Here is a 15035-nt window from a genome sequence, read left to right on the forward strand (position 1 = left end):
CATATTTTTCTCTACTCCCTAACCCGGTGTCTGATTTCTGGATGTCCTTGAGGGTCCTTTCCCTCTGAATTGTTCCATCCTTCATTGCAATGATCTGCAGGAATTAAAGGGCAACCAGCCACTCATAATTGGTTTGTTTCTATGTGTTCCTGTTTGGCCTTTTACCCTCCCTCATCCTCCCTCTTCTCTGCCCTTCTATATTTCTCCTCCCCATTTCTCTCTACTCCCTAACTTCCTTACCCTTCTCACCTTCTGCCTCTCATCTCTTCTCCATTCCTTTTCTCCCCCAATTGTTTGGCCTTACTTTTTCACATCCTCCCTCTTTTCTCCTTCTCCTCTACCCCATATTTTTCTCTACTCCCTAATCCGGTGTCTGATTTCTGGATGTCCTTGAGGGTCCTTTCCCTCTGAATTGTTCCATCCTTCATTGCAATGATCTGCAGGAATTAAAGGGCAACCAGCCACTCATAATTGGTTTGTTTCTATGTGTTCCTGTTTGGCCTTTTACCCTCCCTCATCCTCCCTCTTCTCTGCCCTTCTATATTTCTCCTCCCCATTTGTCTCTCTACTCCCTAACTTCATTTCCCTTCTCTCCTTCTGTCTCTCATCCCCTCTCTTTTTCTTTTCTATTCTCCCCCCAACTGTTTAGCTTTACTCTCCTCCATCCTCCCTCTTTTCTCCCCTTCTATAGTATTCCTCTCCAGTTGTCTCTCTACTCTCCAACCCCCTTCCCTTCTCTCATCCCCTCTCCTTTTATCCCTTCAACTGTTTGGTCTTACTCTTCCCCCATCCTACCTCTTCTCTCTCCTTCTATGTTTCTCCTCTCCACTCCATCCATAACATCCCTTTCTATTCCTCTCTCTTCTGTCGGCCCTGGAGTTACTTACCCAGTCGGCATGGGGCAGGTACTGCAGTTTGTGTGTAACCAAGACTGTTGTTCTCTTATTGTCCCTAAGCATCTTTAGGATCCCCTCATGCATGAGATGGTCACTAAGGTGAATGTCCAGGGCAGAGAACGGGTCATCCTGTCAAAAACAATTCACTGTTGGATTCAAGTTGTTCAGCAGAATTATGAGGCTACAGTATAACATTTATTTCACTTGGGACCCAGCAGATCAGTAATGTCCAATCCACTTTTCTTCCTCTCAAGAAGAGTAAGATGAGGTTGTGGATCCCTGGTTGTGCTCATCGATGACCACAGCATAAAAAAAAAAAGTGGAGCTACATTTTTATCTTATTATTAATATCTTGTACATCTTTTGGGACATCTATGCTTTTAACCTTCCAACTGCCTGCTTGAGAAGATCAGTGATGGCAGCAACCACATAGCAACCAGACAGAGACATCACTCACACATAATGGAATACTGATAACAATGCTGATAATAATGGGATATGCTAGAGAATCCATGGGATAAACCTGCAGGCCCTACTGATGTTCCTTTCTGAGTGCACTTATACTGACTCCAGTTCCATCCAAGCACTTTGCAGCTACTCAATTCCTTGACCCACCTTCTCTGCTACTGGAGCACTCACTGCTGCTGATACAATGACCCTGATTTGAGAGTTATTAGCACTAATGGGAGGCAGAGATTGGAAAAAGTTATTTTGGGGGCCAAATAAAAGAACCTTGTGCTGCTTCTCAGTCCAATGATACATTGTTGCCAATTAGGGAAATCAATACAGAGCCGAAAGATGCAGCAGAAGACGCTGCTCTTATGAAATGAGCCAATTAAAGGACAGCAACTGATGGGCAAATATCTGTATGTCTGGCAATAGGTGAATATCAGTAGCATGTTGCACTATTCTCACTATTAAACACAGATCAAGGTATAATCCTGTATTGATCTCATTGACTGAAATTGTGGCGTCGGAAGGAAATTACACAGAAACCTCAATAAGTCAATATAAGTCACAATGTTTACACTAAAGCGCACATTTGCACTGCGACTGAGCTGTATATTAACAAAAGGAATAAATATGTTTATTTATGGGCCGAGCTGAGCGAACACAGCAGTTATTGAATTCCATGGGAAACCAAAGAGCCAATTCATTTCAAACCACATCATTAGTGAATCTGAATGGATAATTGTCTGCAGGATATTACTAATAATATTAATAGAGGGCTATAAAAGGCTGAGTAATAACTAGAGACTCAGGATAAGCTCTGGAATGGGAAGGGCTCTCACCAAGAACACCACGCTGGTTTGCTGGTAGAGAACTCGTGCCACGCTGATTCGCTGCCGCTGCCCCCCGGACAGGTTGATCCCCTGCAGGAGCATAAACATAAAGCAAGAACATAAACCAAGTGATATGGAACCAGACATTGGGGGACAAGTAGCTGTAAGGGGCCCAGCACGGTTTGTGCCCGAAAAAAATCTATATCTTGTGTAGTTCAGAATGTTAGAGGGGCCCCAAACTTATACTGGTACACAAAGGGGTCAATAGTGGCATCCTGATGGCAGCCCCGTATGTAACAAATAGGGTTTCAGATTTGGGTGCACGGGATCCCATCTGACCAATCACTGGTGCATTAGAATATTATCCTTATACAAGGTGCTGTACAGTGATTGTATCAGTCAGACTGCACCACAAAGCTTGCAATGGTGGGAATTTGGGGTATATGTAAGGGGGGGTGATAACTGTTAGACAGTGTTTATGGTAGAGATCGTGGGAAACCCCACCTGCCCCTTCTTAAAGGGGCACAGCCAAGGTGCACCAATATGTGGTTTGCTTCTGCATAAATCAAGAGCCATAAACCCCTATCCCCAAAGTTCCCCAATAATGGGGCTACTGACCCATTCCCCAATCTGTGTCTGCTCTCCATGGGGCAAAATATCAATATCCGGCTGCAGGGAGCAGGCACAGCCAAGATGCACCAATATGTGGTTTGCTTCTGCATAAATCAAGAGCCATAAACCCCTATCCCCAAAGTTCCCCAATAATGGGGCTACTGACCCGTTCCCCAATCTGTGTCTGGTCTCCATGGGGCAAAATATCAATATCCGGCTGCAGGGAGCAGGCATCTATAATTGCTTTGTACCTGTTGGGAGAAAAGCAATAGATAAGGCAAAGCTATGTGGGGGGGAGGGAAGTGTTTGAGTTTATTACTAGGGTTAAAACTGAAGTTAGGACTAGGATTAGGGGTTGTTACTAGGTTTAAGGTCGGGTCAAACTAGGATTCGGGTTATCCTTAATTTGTAACAATAGGTAGTGTTACAGCAAAGAAACAACTTGCCATTGGTCACTGTGAGGGGGGGGGTAGGGGTTCTGGTGCATTTATTGGCGGTGCTACAATCACACCAGCCACAGAATCAATGATGACGAGATGATGACCAGCCAAACACACACACCTGCTGTAGCCAACTGGATCTATGGAAATTTGCTGTTGTTTGGATTTAGCCAAATGGAAAATTAAAGGCAAAACATTTGCTCTGACAGATAATGTTATCTGATTTAGATAGATTTGGGTCACACTCAGGCAAACAGCATGGACTGGATACAACCTGATTTGGCCCTTACTTCTGTTTGTTGAACGGACTCTCAAATGTAATGTTCTCCTCCACAGTGGCATTTAGTAGCCAAGGCTTCTGGGAAGCGTAGGCCACGGCCCCTCTCCTCCTAAAGCAAAAGAACAGCAGTATGCAGGGAGTTATCAGCTAACGGGGATTCCTTATTGTTAAAAATTCCCATTAATTTCCCATTGTTCCGCCGCTGCTTCCTTATAATAACCCCCTCCCCCCACCCACCTGCCCCTGGGCCCCTCACTGGGACAAGTGACATTTAAGTGGCAGGGATTCTCTTTCCATGTGACTTCACATTCAGCGCAGGAGACGCAGTAAAGTGTTGCATACATCATTGGCACAGACACTGGGGGAGGGAAATGGTGCTTATGTCAAGCAATGTGACTGGCAATATCTCCAAAGGGGTTGTGGATGCAGGAAAAGGCTTTTAGATTGGGATACTAGCAGTTAACCAACAGAATATGCCCCTTTCAATTCTACCCAAAAACCCACCCTATTGCTTTATCATAACAGTTCCAATTGCTACACTCAGTTGGCCAGAGGGCAAATGACAAATACAGAGTGGGAATATGAAGCCTCAGTCCTCCAGCCATGTATGCTGGGAGATATAGTTCAAGAACAGCAGAAGAGGCTTACATGTAGCTGATGACACAGGTTATAGCTGTGTATTTTATATATATGTAAAGAATAGCGGCACTCACAGGATTTTCAGGCAAAAATAAGAACAACCAGATGAGAGTCCGCACTCCAAGGCTTAATATCTCTTTAAGGATATTGATACTATTTTATAATAAAAAGACAAAGTTTTTTTTACATAGGATGTGCAGGTTTGAAATATGCTGTATGTATATGTATATATATATATATATATATATATATATATATATATATATATATATATATATATATATATATATATATAAAATACTTGTGGAGGTACCCGCACTCTTACTTGTCAGTCCACTCGTGGGTGTTCAGTCAATTATTGCATATAATCTTCAAGATGAACCCGCAGACCAAACACTTTCAATTCAATTCTTTATTGATGTTTTTTTTTATTGATGTTAAAATAAAGAATTAAATTGAAAATTTTGATGTGCGGGTCCATCTTGAAGATTATATATATATATATATATATATATATATATATATATATATATATATATATATATATATATATATATATACAGCATATTTCTGGGGGAAATTAGTTGCTGCTCCATATTCTGGGGGCGATGGTACATGGGGTGTCATATATGTCATTATTAATCCTATACTAATTAAGAAGTAAATGATAGGCCTCTTGGTTTATGGGGATTTTATATGTGGAAAAACCAGCAGCAGCATTTGCCCTTTGGCAATAAATTCTCTGGAAAATATTTCCTGATGCTGATTTATTATTTATAACAAATCATGAAACATATATTTATTATTTATAATCATTAGAATAAGTCCCAGTTAATTTCCCCATGCGCTGTGGGTAATTTTCCCTTTATTCTGGGATCTCACTGGATATATGGTCATCTGTATGTCCTAATAAATTATCTGAATTTTTAATCATTTTTGGTCTCTACTTTTGGAAGAAAACTCAAACTTTTACTATTTCTGATTCATGTGCTCCTCTGCCCTCTGGGCCCAATTACTCACCCTCTATCCTGGGATACCCCCGCCATCCTGGGCCTGGGGAGTATACACTGTATATGCATATATATATGCAAAACTCACCTTTCTTTCCCTTTTCAATATTTATCTTGGACACTCCTTTTTTGATTAATAATGGTACAATTACTGGCATTGTGCACCAATAGTTGCAATGTTTGGGCACATGAATCACCCCAGACAAACACTTGGGATCAGGAGGGGAGACTCTGGATATAAAACTGGTCTTTCTGGAATATTTTGTTAATGGTGGTTACTCTCAGGATAGAAATGCAGATTATTCTTCCTCTGTTGAGTCGGAATTTACTGAGGTTTTTGTGGATTTGGGCTCAGAGATGCCCCATTGGGTGGATAAGTGTGGAGACTATTAATGAGCCAATATAATACAGCAATATACAGCTTTAAAGGAGAAGTTGCCCCTCGCCCAGGATACAAATAACTGGGTTTTGACTGCATTACCCCATGAGTTGTTGCATATATAATGGCTTGAGATAGGAGTGTCAGTGACATGGGGACAAGGTGAGGGGGAGCAGTATATTGTATATAGTATATTGGTGAACGCAGATGGGCAGTAGGGCAGTTCCTGTGCTTAATATATTGGCACAGTACAAAGTGGGATCATTATAACGAATTGGTGGATTATTAGCACCCCTGTCCCTGTGGAATTGTGGGAAATGCACAATATATTGCCACTGGGAGCAGGAGGGACACACCTGGAGAGGTCCCCCGGGAACACTATTTGCTCTGTGATTGGCTTCTGGTCATGCGTTGGTCACCTGATCAGCAACAACTGAAATACTTAGAAATCCTGGTCCCTATAGCACTATAATTATAATTAGTGCTAATGGGCACCGCCAGGGCCTGCCTGTAACTGCCCCGGCCCAGTCATCATATAAAGGGTAACTATTCCCTATCTGAGGGCTGTCCAACCGGTGGCCCGCAATCTCACCTTGTGTGTCCCCCACATAAAAGTCTGCCTGCTGTGTCTGCTTATCCTGTGTAAATTTTAAAAGGTATCACTACAGAGATTAATTGGCCCCAGCATTGTTTAATTAAATTCAGATTGTAATCCCCTGTATTGTTCACACATGTAGTTTCCACTGCATTGGTTACACTTGTGACACCTCTATTGTTTACACCCTACAGCCCTGTACTGTTCACACCTGAGACCCAGACTGAAACTGCCCACATTGTTCACCTGTCCTACTCTGCCTGTGTGTGCCATACTCTGTCTGCTCTATGCTCCCTGTGTGTGCCATAATCCTTGCCTGTCCTACTCTGCCTGTGTGTGCCATACTCTGTCTGCTCTATGCTCCCTGTGTGTGCCATAATCCTTGCCTGTCCTACTCTGCCTGTGTGTGCCATACTCTGTCTGCTCTATGCTCCATGTGTGTGCCATAATCCTTGCCTGTCCTACTCTGCCTGCGTGTGCCATACTCTGTTTGCGCTATGCTTCCTGTTTGTGCCATACTCTATCTGCGCTATGCTCCCTGTGTGCCATAATATGCCTGCCCTATTCTCCTTAGGCGTGCCATCCTCTGCCTTCCCTATGCTCCTTTGTGTGCCACAGGGTCGGACTGGGGGGCTTGGGGCCCAACGGGGCTACTGCCCCAGGGCCCCCTTTGGCCCTCCCTGCTGCTCCAGCTCCCCCTGCTGCTCCAGTGCGCACACTACTTCCTGCTTTTAAGATCTCTTACTCTGAGTTAGTCAGTGACTATAAGGGGGGCCACATGAGACATAACTGTTTACTGAGTTTGAAATTGATCCTTAGGATTCAGCTCCGATTCAAAAGCAACAGTTATGACCCATGTGGCCCCCATCAAGTCACTGATTGGCTACTTACTTATTCAAAGTCCTGGCTGGTTTTGAAAGTACAAACTAGCCATGGTACGGATTTGTACTTTTTGGGCCTTTGGCTGGTTTTTACTTAGGAAACCAGCCAAAGTTTTTTCTTGCCCTAATGTGCCAAGCCTGTGTCTCCCGATGCATGTTGGGCAATGTAGTTTTTGTTTAACAATTTGACGACTGCCAAGTCTAATGTAAGACTACAATATCCAGCATGCAATGGGACTGACTTGTGTAGAAGTTGGGAGTTACCAACCCTGTATTTTCCCATTTTCTGGTGACTTTCCTCAATTTCAGACAATTTTGAGGCAAAAATCAGCTGGACACCAAAATGACTTTGACTTAATTTGAAAATTAGACCTGGCAACCCTGCTTCCATTATCGGCCCTCCACCATGTAGGCCAGAAGTTGGACAGCACTGCCTTAGCTCATAAATGCCCAGGGCAGTCTGTGCACGTTAGAGGTGGGTTACCAGGGAGCCCCCAGGGGGACATTTCTGTTCCTTGTCTCTGCATGTGGGAATAAGGAATGTGTAATATTCCAGCAGCTAAGGCTCACTGGGAAAGAATTGCTATGATTTTCAGATAAAGGAGTGGCACATACAGTGCAGCTTAGCCCAGCAGAGGTGGGAGCAACCATAGGGACAGGAAATGAGATCATTAATAACCCTGTGTCCCCTCAGGATACTATCAGGATACTATCAGGATACCAACATGGGATAACATGTTAATAACACGTAAAAAGCCTCAGGAAAATGAACTAACAGCATTGGTGCCTCTTGCGTTTCTCTTTTTCTTCTCCTGCATCAACCGCATATTCATCTTCCCTGTATTTATCAGCGTTAGGGAGGATTTGTATTGCCTTTATTCCCTATGAATGATCAGAACAAAGCACGCTCACTGCTGATTGGTTAACACTGCACCGAAGTAGCCAAACAGACTAAACATGTCCCACCATCACACAACATCTGCCCCCCCCTGTGTTTCTGCACTAGGAATAACCAAGCACATGGCTTTAAGAAACCCGTCACAGGCACTGAATCCCTGCCAAGATCCATCAGCTCCTGTTTTATGAGCCTTTATATTGGGAGCCACAGGGGATGTTAATTCTCATACAATCAGCAGGAACATTTCATTCACACAGATGCTCCACATCCTCCCTCCATTCCTTTGGAATAATTTGCAGAACTGTGGGGGGCCAGGTATAAAGGATGGGGCAAACTGCTGGAGGAGTTCCGGCCTAGGGTCCCCTGATAGCTATATATATATATATATATATATATATATAGAGTGATTATAAAAGATTATAAAAAGAGTGATCTTTGCCTTTACATGATAGGCACATTATTATGTGACCCAGTCAGTACATTACTAGGAAGCCCAGTGAGTATATTACTATGAGACCCATTCAGTACATTATTATAAGGCCCAGTCAGTACATTACTATGAGACCCAGTCAGTACATTATATGTTCATGTAGTGCAAAGGTTAATTAAGTGAATGATAATATGCCCCATTGGTTTCCTCACTGGAGTCCCACGCAGGCCCGGGAGTTCATCCTTCATTCTGCTACAGTACTGACTGTATGAGGCCCAGTCAGTACATTACTAGGAGGCCCAGTGAGTATATTACTATGAGACCCAGTCAGTACATTACTATGAGGCCCAGTCAGTAAATTATTATGAGGCCCAGTCAGTACATTACTATGAGGCCCAGTCAGTACTTTTAGCAGAATGAAGGATGAACTCCTGGGCCTTCGTGGGACTCCAGTGAGGAAACCAATGGGGCATATTATTATTCACTTAATTAATCTTTGCACTACATGAACACACAATGCCCCCCCCATAACTGCCAAATAGAGGCAAATGTCACTCTTACCGCCCAGGGCACGAAACAGGGGCAAATTTCATTACCTGGTCTCTGGGTCGACAGCCGTCTCCTTGTCTGGGCTATGGGAAGGAGGGACAGGGGAGGATTAGTGAGCAGCAGTGCAAGGGTTAAAATTAGATCAATAACATGGGAGTCATTATGGGAAGCACTGATGGGGCAATACAGTTATTAATGGGAAATACAGATAAATGGGAATGTAGAACACAAATGTAATTAGGGATGTGGGATCCTGGAGGGGCCCCAGGGGGGGGGGGGGAAAATGTGCATATATAATATGGAGCATTTGGATTGGCTGAGACGGGCATTCTATTTAGGAAATATATTCCAGTTCCCAGAGATCATTGCCTGGAATTATCCCATTGCATTTAATGGCTTGTATTTACTATGGGCACGAAAGGGGGCTGCTGGGAAATATTAACCCTTTCTATTCCTCTTACAATGTCTCTGTCTTCCGTTATAGTCACAGGGCTGCTTTCACCTGGCATGGGGCACCTGATATTCCAGACCTGGCAGTTAGTAGCAGGATGTTGGTGGTGAGAGGGTTAATATGGGCACAGAACAATGGAATAAAGGTGAACTCACTTGACATCCTCGCCAGTCTCACTGTCTGGCACGATGCTGCACAACAAACACATCAGAGACACAAATGTCAGTAAATGGGAACAATCAGGTGCTGAGCAAACATATTAACTGCTGATTGGTGCAGGGACAGGGCCTCATTACTCCTGTGAGTTTATGTGCCAGGAGTTTATAGAGAGCAGCATCTGGTCCACCAGAGTGTCACTTACCTGAAATAGCAACTGCCAGCGGATGTCTCCATTGTGCTGGCTCATTAGGCAATGGGTTCATATCCCCTGCTAACCCTTCCCTCCCCTGCAGCATCCAACTGCCCCTTCTGCTGTACCCTGAGTGTCATTAAAGGGGAAGCAAACCTCACGCACAAGATGATGGGACAGAAGTGCTAATGGACCAGGCAGATGGAACCAGATGCCTAAAATGAATGATAAACCCCATAACTACCCCATGAAGGGGCTGCTGGTCACTCAGAAATGTTTTATATTCACCTGTTCCACAACACGTCTCCCGAAATTTTATGCATTTCCCCAAGAGTGGCCAACAGCAGCGACGATTTTCCACAGCCAACCTGCCCCACAATCATGGTCAGCTGACCTGGGGGGGCAGAAAGGGCATTTTCTTTATCAGCAGAAGGACAGTAGAATATGTACAGGGATTGGGGCACTTGATCTGCTTTTATCTAAACAAAATATCTGACACTATTCCACCCAAAAACCTGCAGTACCTTGGGGGATCCGGATATCAATGTTGGACAATGCTGGGGGTCCGTCTGGTGTCCAAGTGAAGAACCCATTGGTTACCTGGATAAGGGCACAAATAATGTATTATTTTGGGACTTTATGTACTAGGCAAGCAAGACCAATATAAAGGGCAGCAAAGGGAACAACATGCCCTGGGGGGGATTATTTTCACACTGATAAATACAAAGAGTCTCCCCACTGGTTACGACTAGAGGTAACTCTGCTCCCCCTTCGGGACACAAGGAATGCAAATGATTAATCTCTGGGAATTAGTATATTATTAGGGTGTTGGGTGGGCAATTTACTATGGTGAGGGGAGATGTGGGGGGTACCCATTAATATCAATCAACTCATAATAAAACATATCATGCCCATGCCAGCCAATGTGAGGGTGAACCTGCCTTAATACCAGTGATTTCTACAAGTGTATAGCGATGGGCACCCATAAAGACAACAATGGACTCTTAGGGCCCCCAGAAAACTGACCCCATGGGCTCACTCTCACAGCAAGTAGCTGCAGATTATATAGGTCAAGGGTGGGATTAAGGTTGGGCTGGGGCCCACTAGGGGACAGTCTGACCCAGCACACAGACATGGGGCACAAATACCACACACATGTGTGCAAGCCTTTACAGTATCTAGGCTTGTGCCCGCTGGTTCTGCCAACCTATGAAGTAAAAGGGGTGAGGGGGTGCAGTGGCATCACCTTTATACAAAACTCATTTCCTTCCGTGGGGTTAGGTGCTCGCCTCTGCTGGCAGTTGAAATGGTTCCAGTCATCCCGGATGGGCCTCTTACGATTAACAACTTTGAGGGGCTGTGCAAGATTAGGGAAACATAGACAACAGTGAACAGGGCAGGTCCGGGGAGTGGGGGGGTAAGAAAGTGGCAGACATTGTCACTAGTAGGGGTTAATGTGCCAGGGATCAGACTTACCACTGCCTGGTACTTGTTCTGGGGGCCAGATTTGTTGGACGGTGGGCACTTATCCACCTCTTCCCCAATCTCTTCACTTGAGAAAAATTCACTGAGTTTCTGAACACTGAATGGAAGAAAGATACTGAATCACAACCTGCTTGTGCCATGCATGGAAATGGGGACCATGTCTCCTACATGCCCCCCCCAAGGACATTCAATGTATCACTGTAAATACACTAGGAGTATCACTATGTGATTTTTTGCCTGACAACTGAATTATTGACCAGTTATTAAAGGGCCAGTAGCACCAACAATGGAAAGGGCTTTGTACACTTTGTAGATTAACCGATGTGTAATCATGGGGGCAGCCGAGCTGAACAGGGGTCAATAGGGCACAGGTTTACACAGCAAATAACAGATAATCTGATTGGATACAATGGCTTTAGTGCTAAAGTGAAGATAAACAGGGGTCAGAAGTCACACACACAAATCTATAGGATAAACCCTCTCCTATCCACAGTGACACCTCTCCTGCCAATAAGTATTATATTTGCAACCAAAAAACCCAGATTTATAACCACATATAGATTTACTTTGATAAAGAGCCTGTAAGGCCCGAAACTTTGTCTTTGTCTTTGTTGTTTGAGCCTGTCAGTGTGCAACAGTAATTTGGACTATATAGATTTAATCTGACTTTGCTACTTGCCCTTTAATTACAGCCTAATGGACAATCAAGAAGATTATAGGGTCCGGACTGATTATGCAGACGAGTGAAGGTTCTCGGAGAACTGATTGAGCCAAAATGATCCATCATTACAATCACTCTGATCTCACCCAGAAAATGTGCACTTTGGGATCAATTTGAGTGTCAGCTCTGTGGTACAGGCACTGAAATAAACTCTGGACAGGGACAGAGCAGTGTAATGGAATAATCCCCCTGTCTGTGTCCCATGTGCAGATTCCGCCCAACCCTCACGCAGTACCAGCAGCAATTAGTAGGGTAATTAGTTCCGTTGCTAGCGGCGGGGAAGACTCAATCAGCAGGGGAACAATTTAGCCTAACAAGCCCAGTGAACGATTAATTGTTCTAGCTTTCCATTAATATGAATGCAGGGCTTGAAAAAAGTGCTTGGGTTGGGTCTTAATTGAAACTCAGTGTTGGGTCTGAGCTGCATCGGACTCAGCTGGATGGACCGGCACCATATCTACTGGGGAGGCCAAGAGAAGACTTTCCATTTTATATACAGTCTGATGGGTACCCCTAAACCATAATTATTCCCCACCTATATACACAGTAGTGATGTGTGGGTTGACCTGAAACCTGCTGTGACACGCTGGTTGACCAGCAGTTTGGCGGGTTCAGGTAAAAATTTGGACAACCATTGTGGGTACAAGTTGGGCGTGGGTCCTACAATAACAATATTTTTCGGGTTAAGGTTTTGTGGATTAAGGTTTTGTGGGTTAAAGTTTTGCAGGTTAAGGTTTTGCAGGTTAGGTTGGGTGTGGGTTGCATCGTCACTAGTACTCAGGAAGAATATTGGGCACAAGCACTAGGTGAACATGGCAAATGGGGAAAATGATATCTAGAGCTCAAATGTGGCCCCAAATGTGAACCCCTAGAAAAGCAAAGAGCAGTGTAAGTCAATGAATAAACAAAGCTCCACCAGGGCCCCTTTTGCTCTGCACCATCTCACCTGACCAGGGCCTTGACAGTGGACCTCACCACGCTGGAGAGGAGGAATAAAGGAGTGACGAGGATGTGGAAGAGAGAAAGGGAGGCGAAGGCCACGGCGGGAGAGAACTGCTCTCTGTGCAGCAGGTGCACGTGGACAACAAACGTCTTCAGGAGAAACCAGAAAGAAAGAGAGAGCATGATCAGTGCAAAATAATAACTGCCCCTGATCCCTGTGCAACATAACTGCCACTGATATTGGAACATAATAACTGCCCCTAATAGTGCAACACAACACAAACCTATAAGGCCATATATTTTAATGATATACAATGGATTTGGATACAGTTCTGTAGGTACAGCCTGTTCCTCTTCTCTACCCTCTCTCACTCCTTCTCCAGACCCCACTGAAATCCAATTTCCTCTCTCTCATCTCCTGTCACCTCACCCTCGCCCCGTGATTTCTCTTCTTATGCAATTTCTCTTCTTTCTCTGCAATGTACCCATCTGACTGAGTGTAACACAATGAGAGGAGGAGGAGAGGGAGGAAGATGCAGATGGAGATAAAAAAAGAACAAAGTAGCACCGGCTTATCAACTGCACAGTCCAATGATTCATCTGATAGGGACTTGTACACACATCCCATAATCAATATCTGCTCAATGGGAGACAAGTATGGGAGCAGCCTGGTGGGGCTTTCCAGCCTATATAGTTCCCCCCACAAACTCATTTCCTCCTTTCTTCATTCAGTTCTCTGTCTTCTTTCATCCTCTCCTGTTTCACCATTCTCTCCTGTTATATAGTTTTTCTTTTAATTCCTCCCTCTTCTCTCCCCTTCTATATTTCTCCTCTCCCCATTTGTCTCTCTACTCCCCAACCCCCTTTCCCTTCTTCTCTCTCCTTTTGTCTCTCATTCCGTCTTGGTTCCTTTTCTCCCCCAACTGTTTGGCCTTATACTCCCCCATCCTCCCTCTTCTACCCCCTTCTATATTTCTTATCTCCTACATTTGTCTCTCTACTCCCTAACCCCCTTTCTCTTCTCCTCTCTCTTTCTGTCTCTCATCCCCTCTCCTTTTCTCTTACAACTGTTTGGCCTTACTCTCCCCTTCTATATTTCTCCTCTCCCCCATTTGTCTCTCTACTACCTAACCCCCTTTCCCTTCTCTCCTTCTTTCTCTCATCCCCTATCCTTTCCTTTTCTACTCTCCCCCATTCTCTATCTTCTCTCCCCTTCTATATTTATCCTCTCCATTTGTCTCTCTACTCCCTAACCCAACTGTCTGGCCTTCCTCTCCCCTTCTATATTTCTATCCTTTTCTATTCTCCCCCAACTATTTGGCCTTACTCTCCCCATTCTCCATCTTCTCGCCCCTTCTATATTTCTCCTCTCCATTTGTCTATCTACTCCCTAACCCCTTTCCCTTCTCTCCTTCTGTCTCTCATCCCCTCTCCTTTCCTTTTCTCCCCCAAACAAGAGTGATACTGGTACTTACAATAAGGACGGCTGCAATGGGTATGGCCGCATTCATAAAAACTGCAGAGAAAAGCAGAAAAGATCCGTTAGGGAATAGTTTAAAAACCACACAACCCAGACCATAAGGACTTTAATATCTGCTCCATTGGCCAGTGTACCAAATATACATTTTATCATGTTTTGCCCCTGAGATTGAGAGAAGGGAGCGAGTGAGTTTGATTTCTTACAGAAGAGGAGCACTGGCCCAGGGCAGATGGTTGGGGTTTCTCTCACTGCCCCCCCCCCCAGAGCACAATGTGGTTGTTTGTACAATAGAGGTTAACTAATCCCACCAAGAGGTGTTGGGATCCCTCTGATGCTTGCAGGGAATGTAGCAAGTCAAGTAACAGTAGGATAGGTGGGTGACCTGCCTGATTATACAAGAGAAGTCATGAAACCAATTCATTTCTGAAACCTCCATTGTACACAGCAGTGACTATAGGTATTTCACTGTACTAAGCACAGTTCAGCAGAAACAGCCCCCTAAGTTTTCCCATAACCTGTACAGAGAGATCCTATAAAACTATGTCAGCATAGGTATTCCCCTGTACTAAGCACAATTCCGCAGGAACAGCCCCCTAAGTTTGCCCGTAGCCTGTACAGAGAGATCCTATAAAACTATTGCCGCATAGGTATTCCACTGTATGACAAATCTCCTCTTCTTCGGGGTGACTAATCTCCCCGAACTGCCTCCCCTGCC

General features: G+C 44.4%; 1 protein-coding gene across 7 annotated transcripts in view; it reads right to left on the reverse strand.

Moving 5' to 3' along the window:
• The window catches only part of LOC108714951 (ATP-binding cassette sub-family C member 8), a 79984-nt gene that overhangs the window by 14040 nt on the left and 50909 nt on the right, over nt 1-15035 (reverse strand). For 5 of the 7 annotated variants that reach the window (XM_041561043.1, XM_041561041.1, XM_041561045.1 and 2 more), the window contains 12 exons: nt 14316-14356; nt 12845-12990; nt 11169-11274; nt 10939-11049; nt 10217-10292; nt 9981-10086; nt 9499-9534; nt 8940-8975; nt 3522-3620; nt 2958-3042; nt 2189-2269; nt 888-1025 (listed from right to left, as the gene is read on the reverse strand). In XM_041561043.1, the coding sequence (XP_041416977.1) occupies nt 888-1025; nt 2189-2269; nt 2958-3042; nt 3522-3620; nt 8940-8975; nt 9499-9534; nt 9981-10086; nt 10217-10292; nt 10939-11049; nt 11169-11274; nt 12845-12990; nt 14316-14356 (1061 nt within the window). The remainder of the gene's footprint in view (nt 1-887; nt 1026-2188; nt 2270-2957; nt 3043-3521; nt 3621-8939; nt 8976-9498; nt 9535-9980; nt 10087-10216; nt 10293-10938; nt 11050-11168; nt 11275-12844; nt 12991-14315; nt 14357-15035) is intronic. The other 2 variants (XM_041561044.1, XM_041561042.1) reach the window with 2 other exon arrangements.

The sequence above is a fragment of the Xenopus laevis genome, chromosome 4S (genome assembly GCF_017654675.1).
Source record: "Xenopus laevis strain J_2021 chromosome 4S, Xenopus_laevis_v10.1, whole genome shotgun sequence".
Classification (NCBI taxonomy): Eukaryota; Metazoa; Chordata; class Amphibia; order Anura; family Pipidae; genus Xenopus; species Xenopus laevis.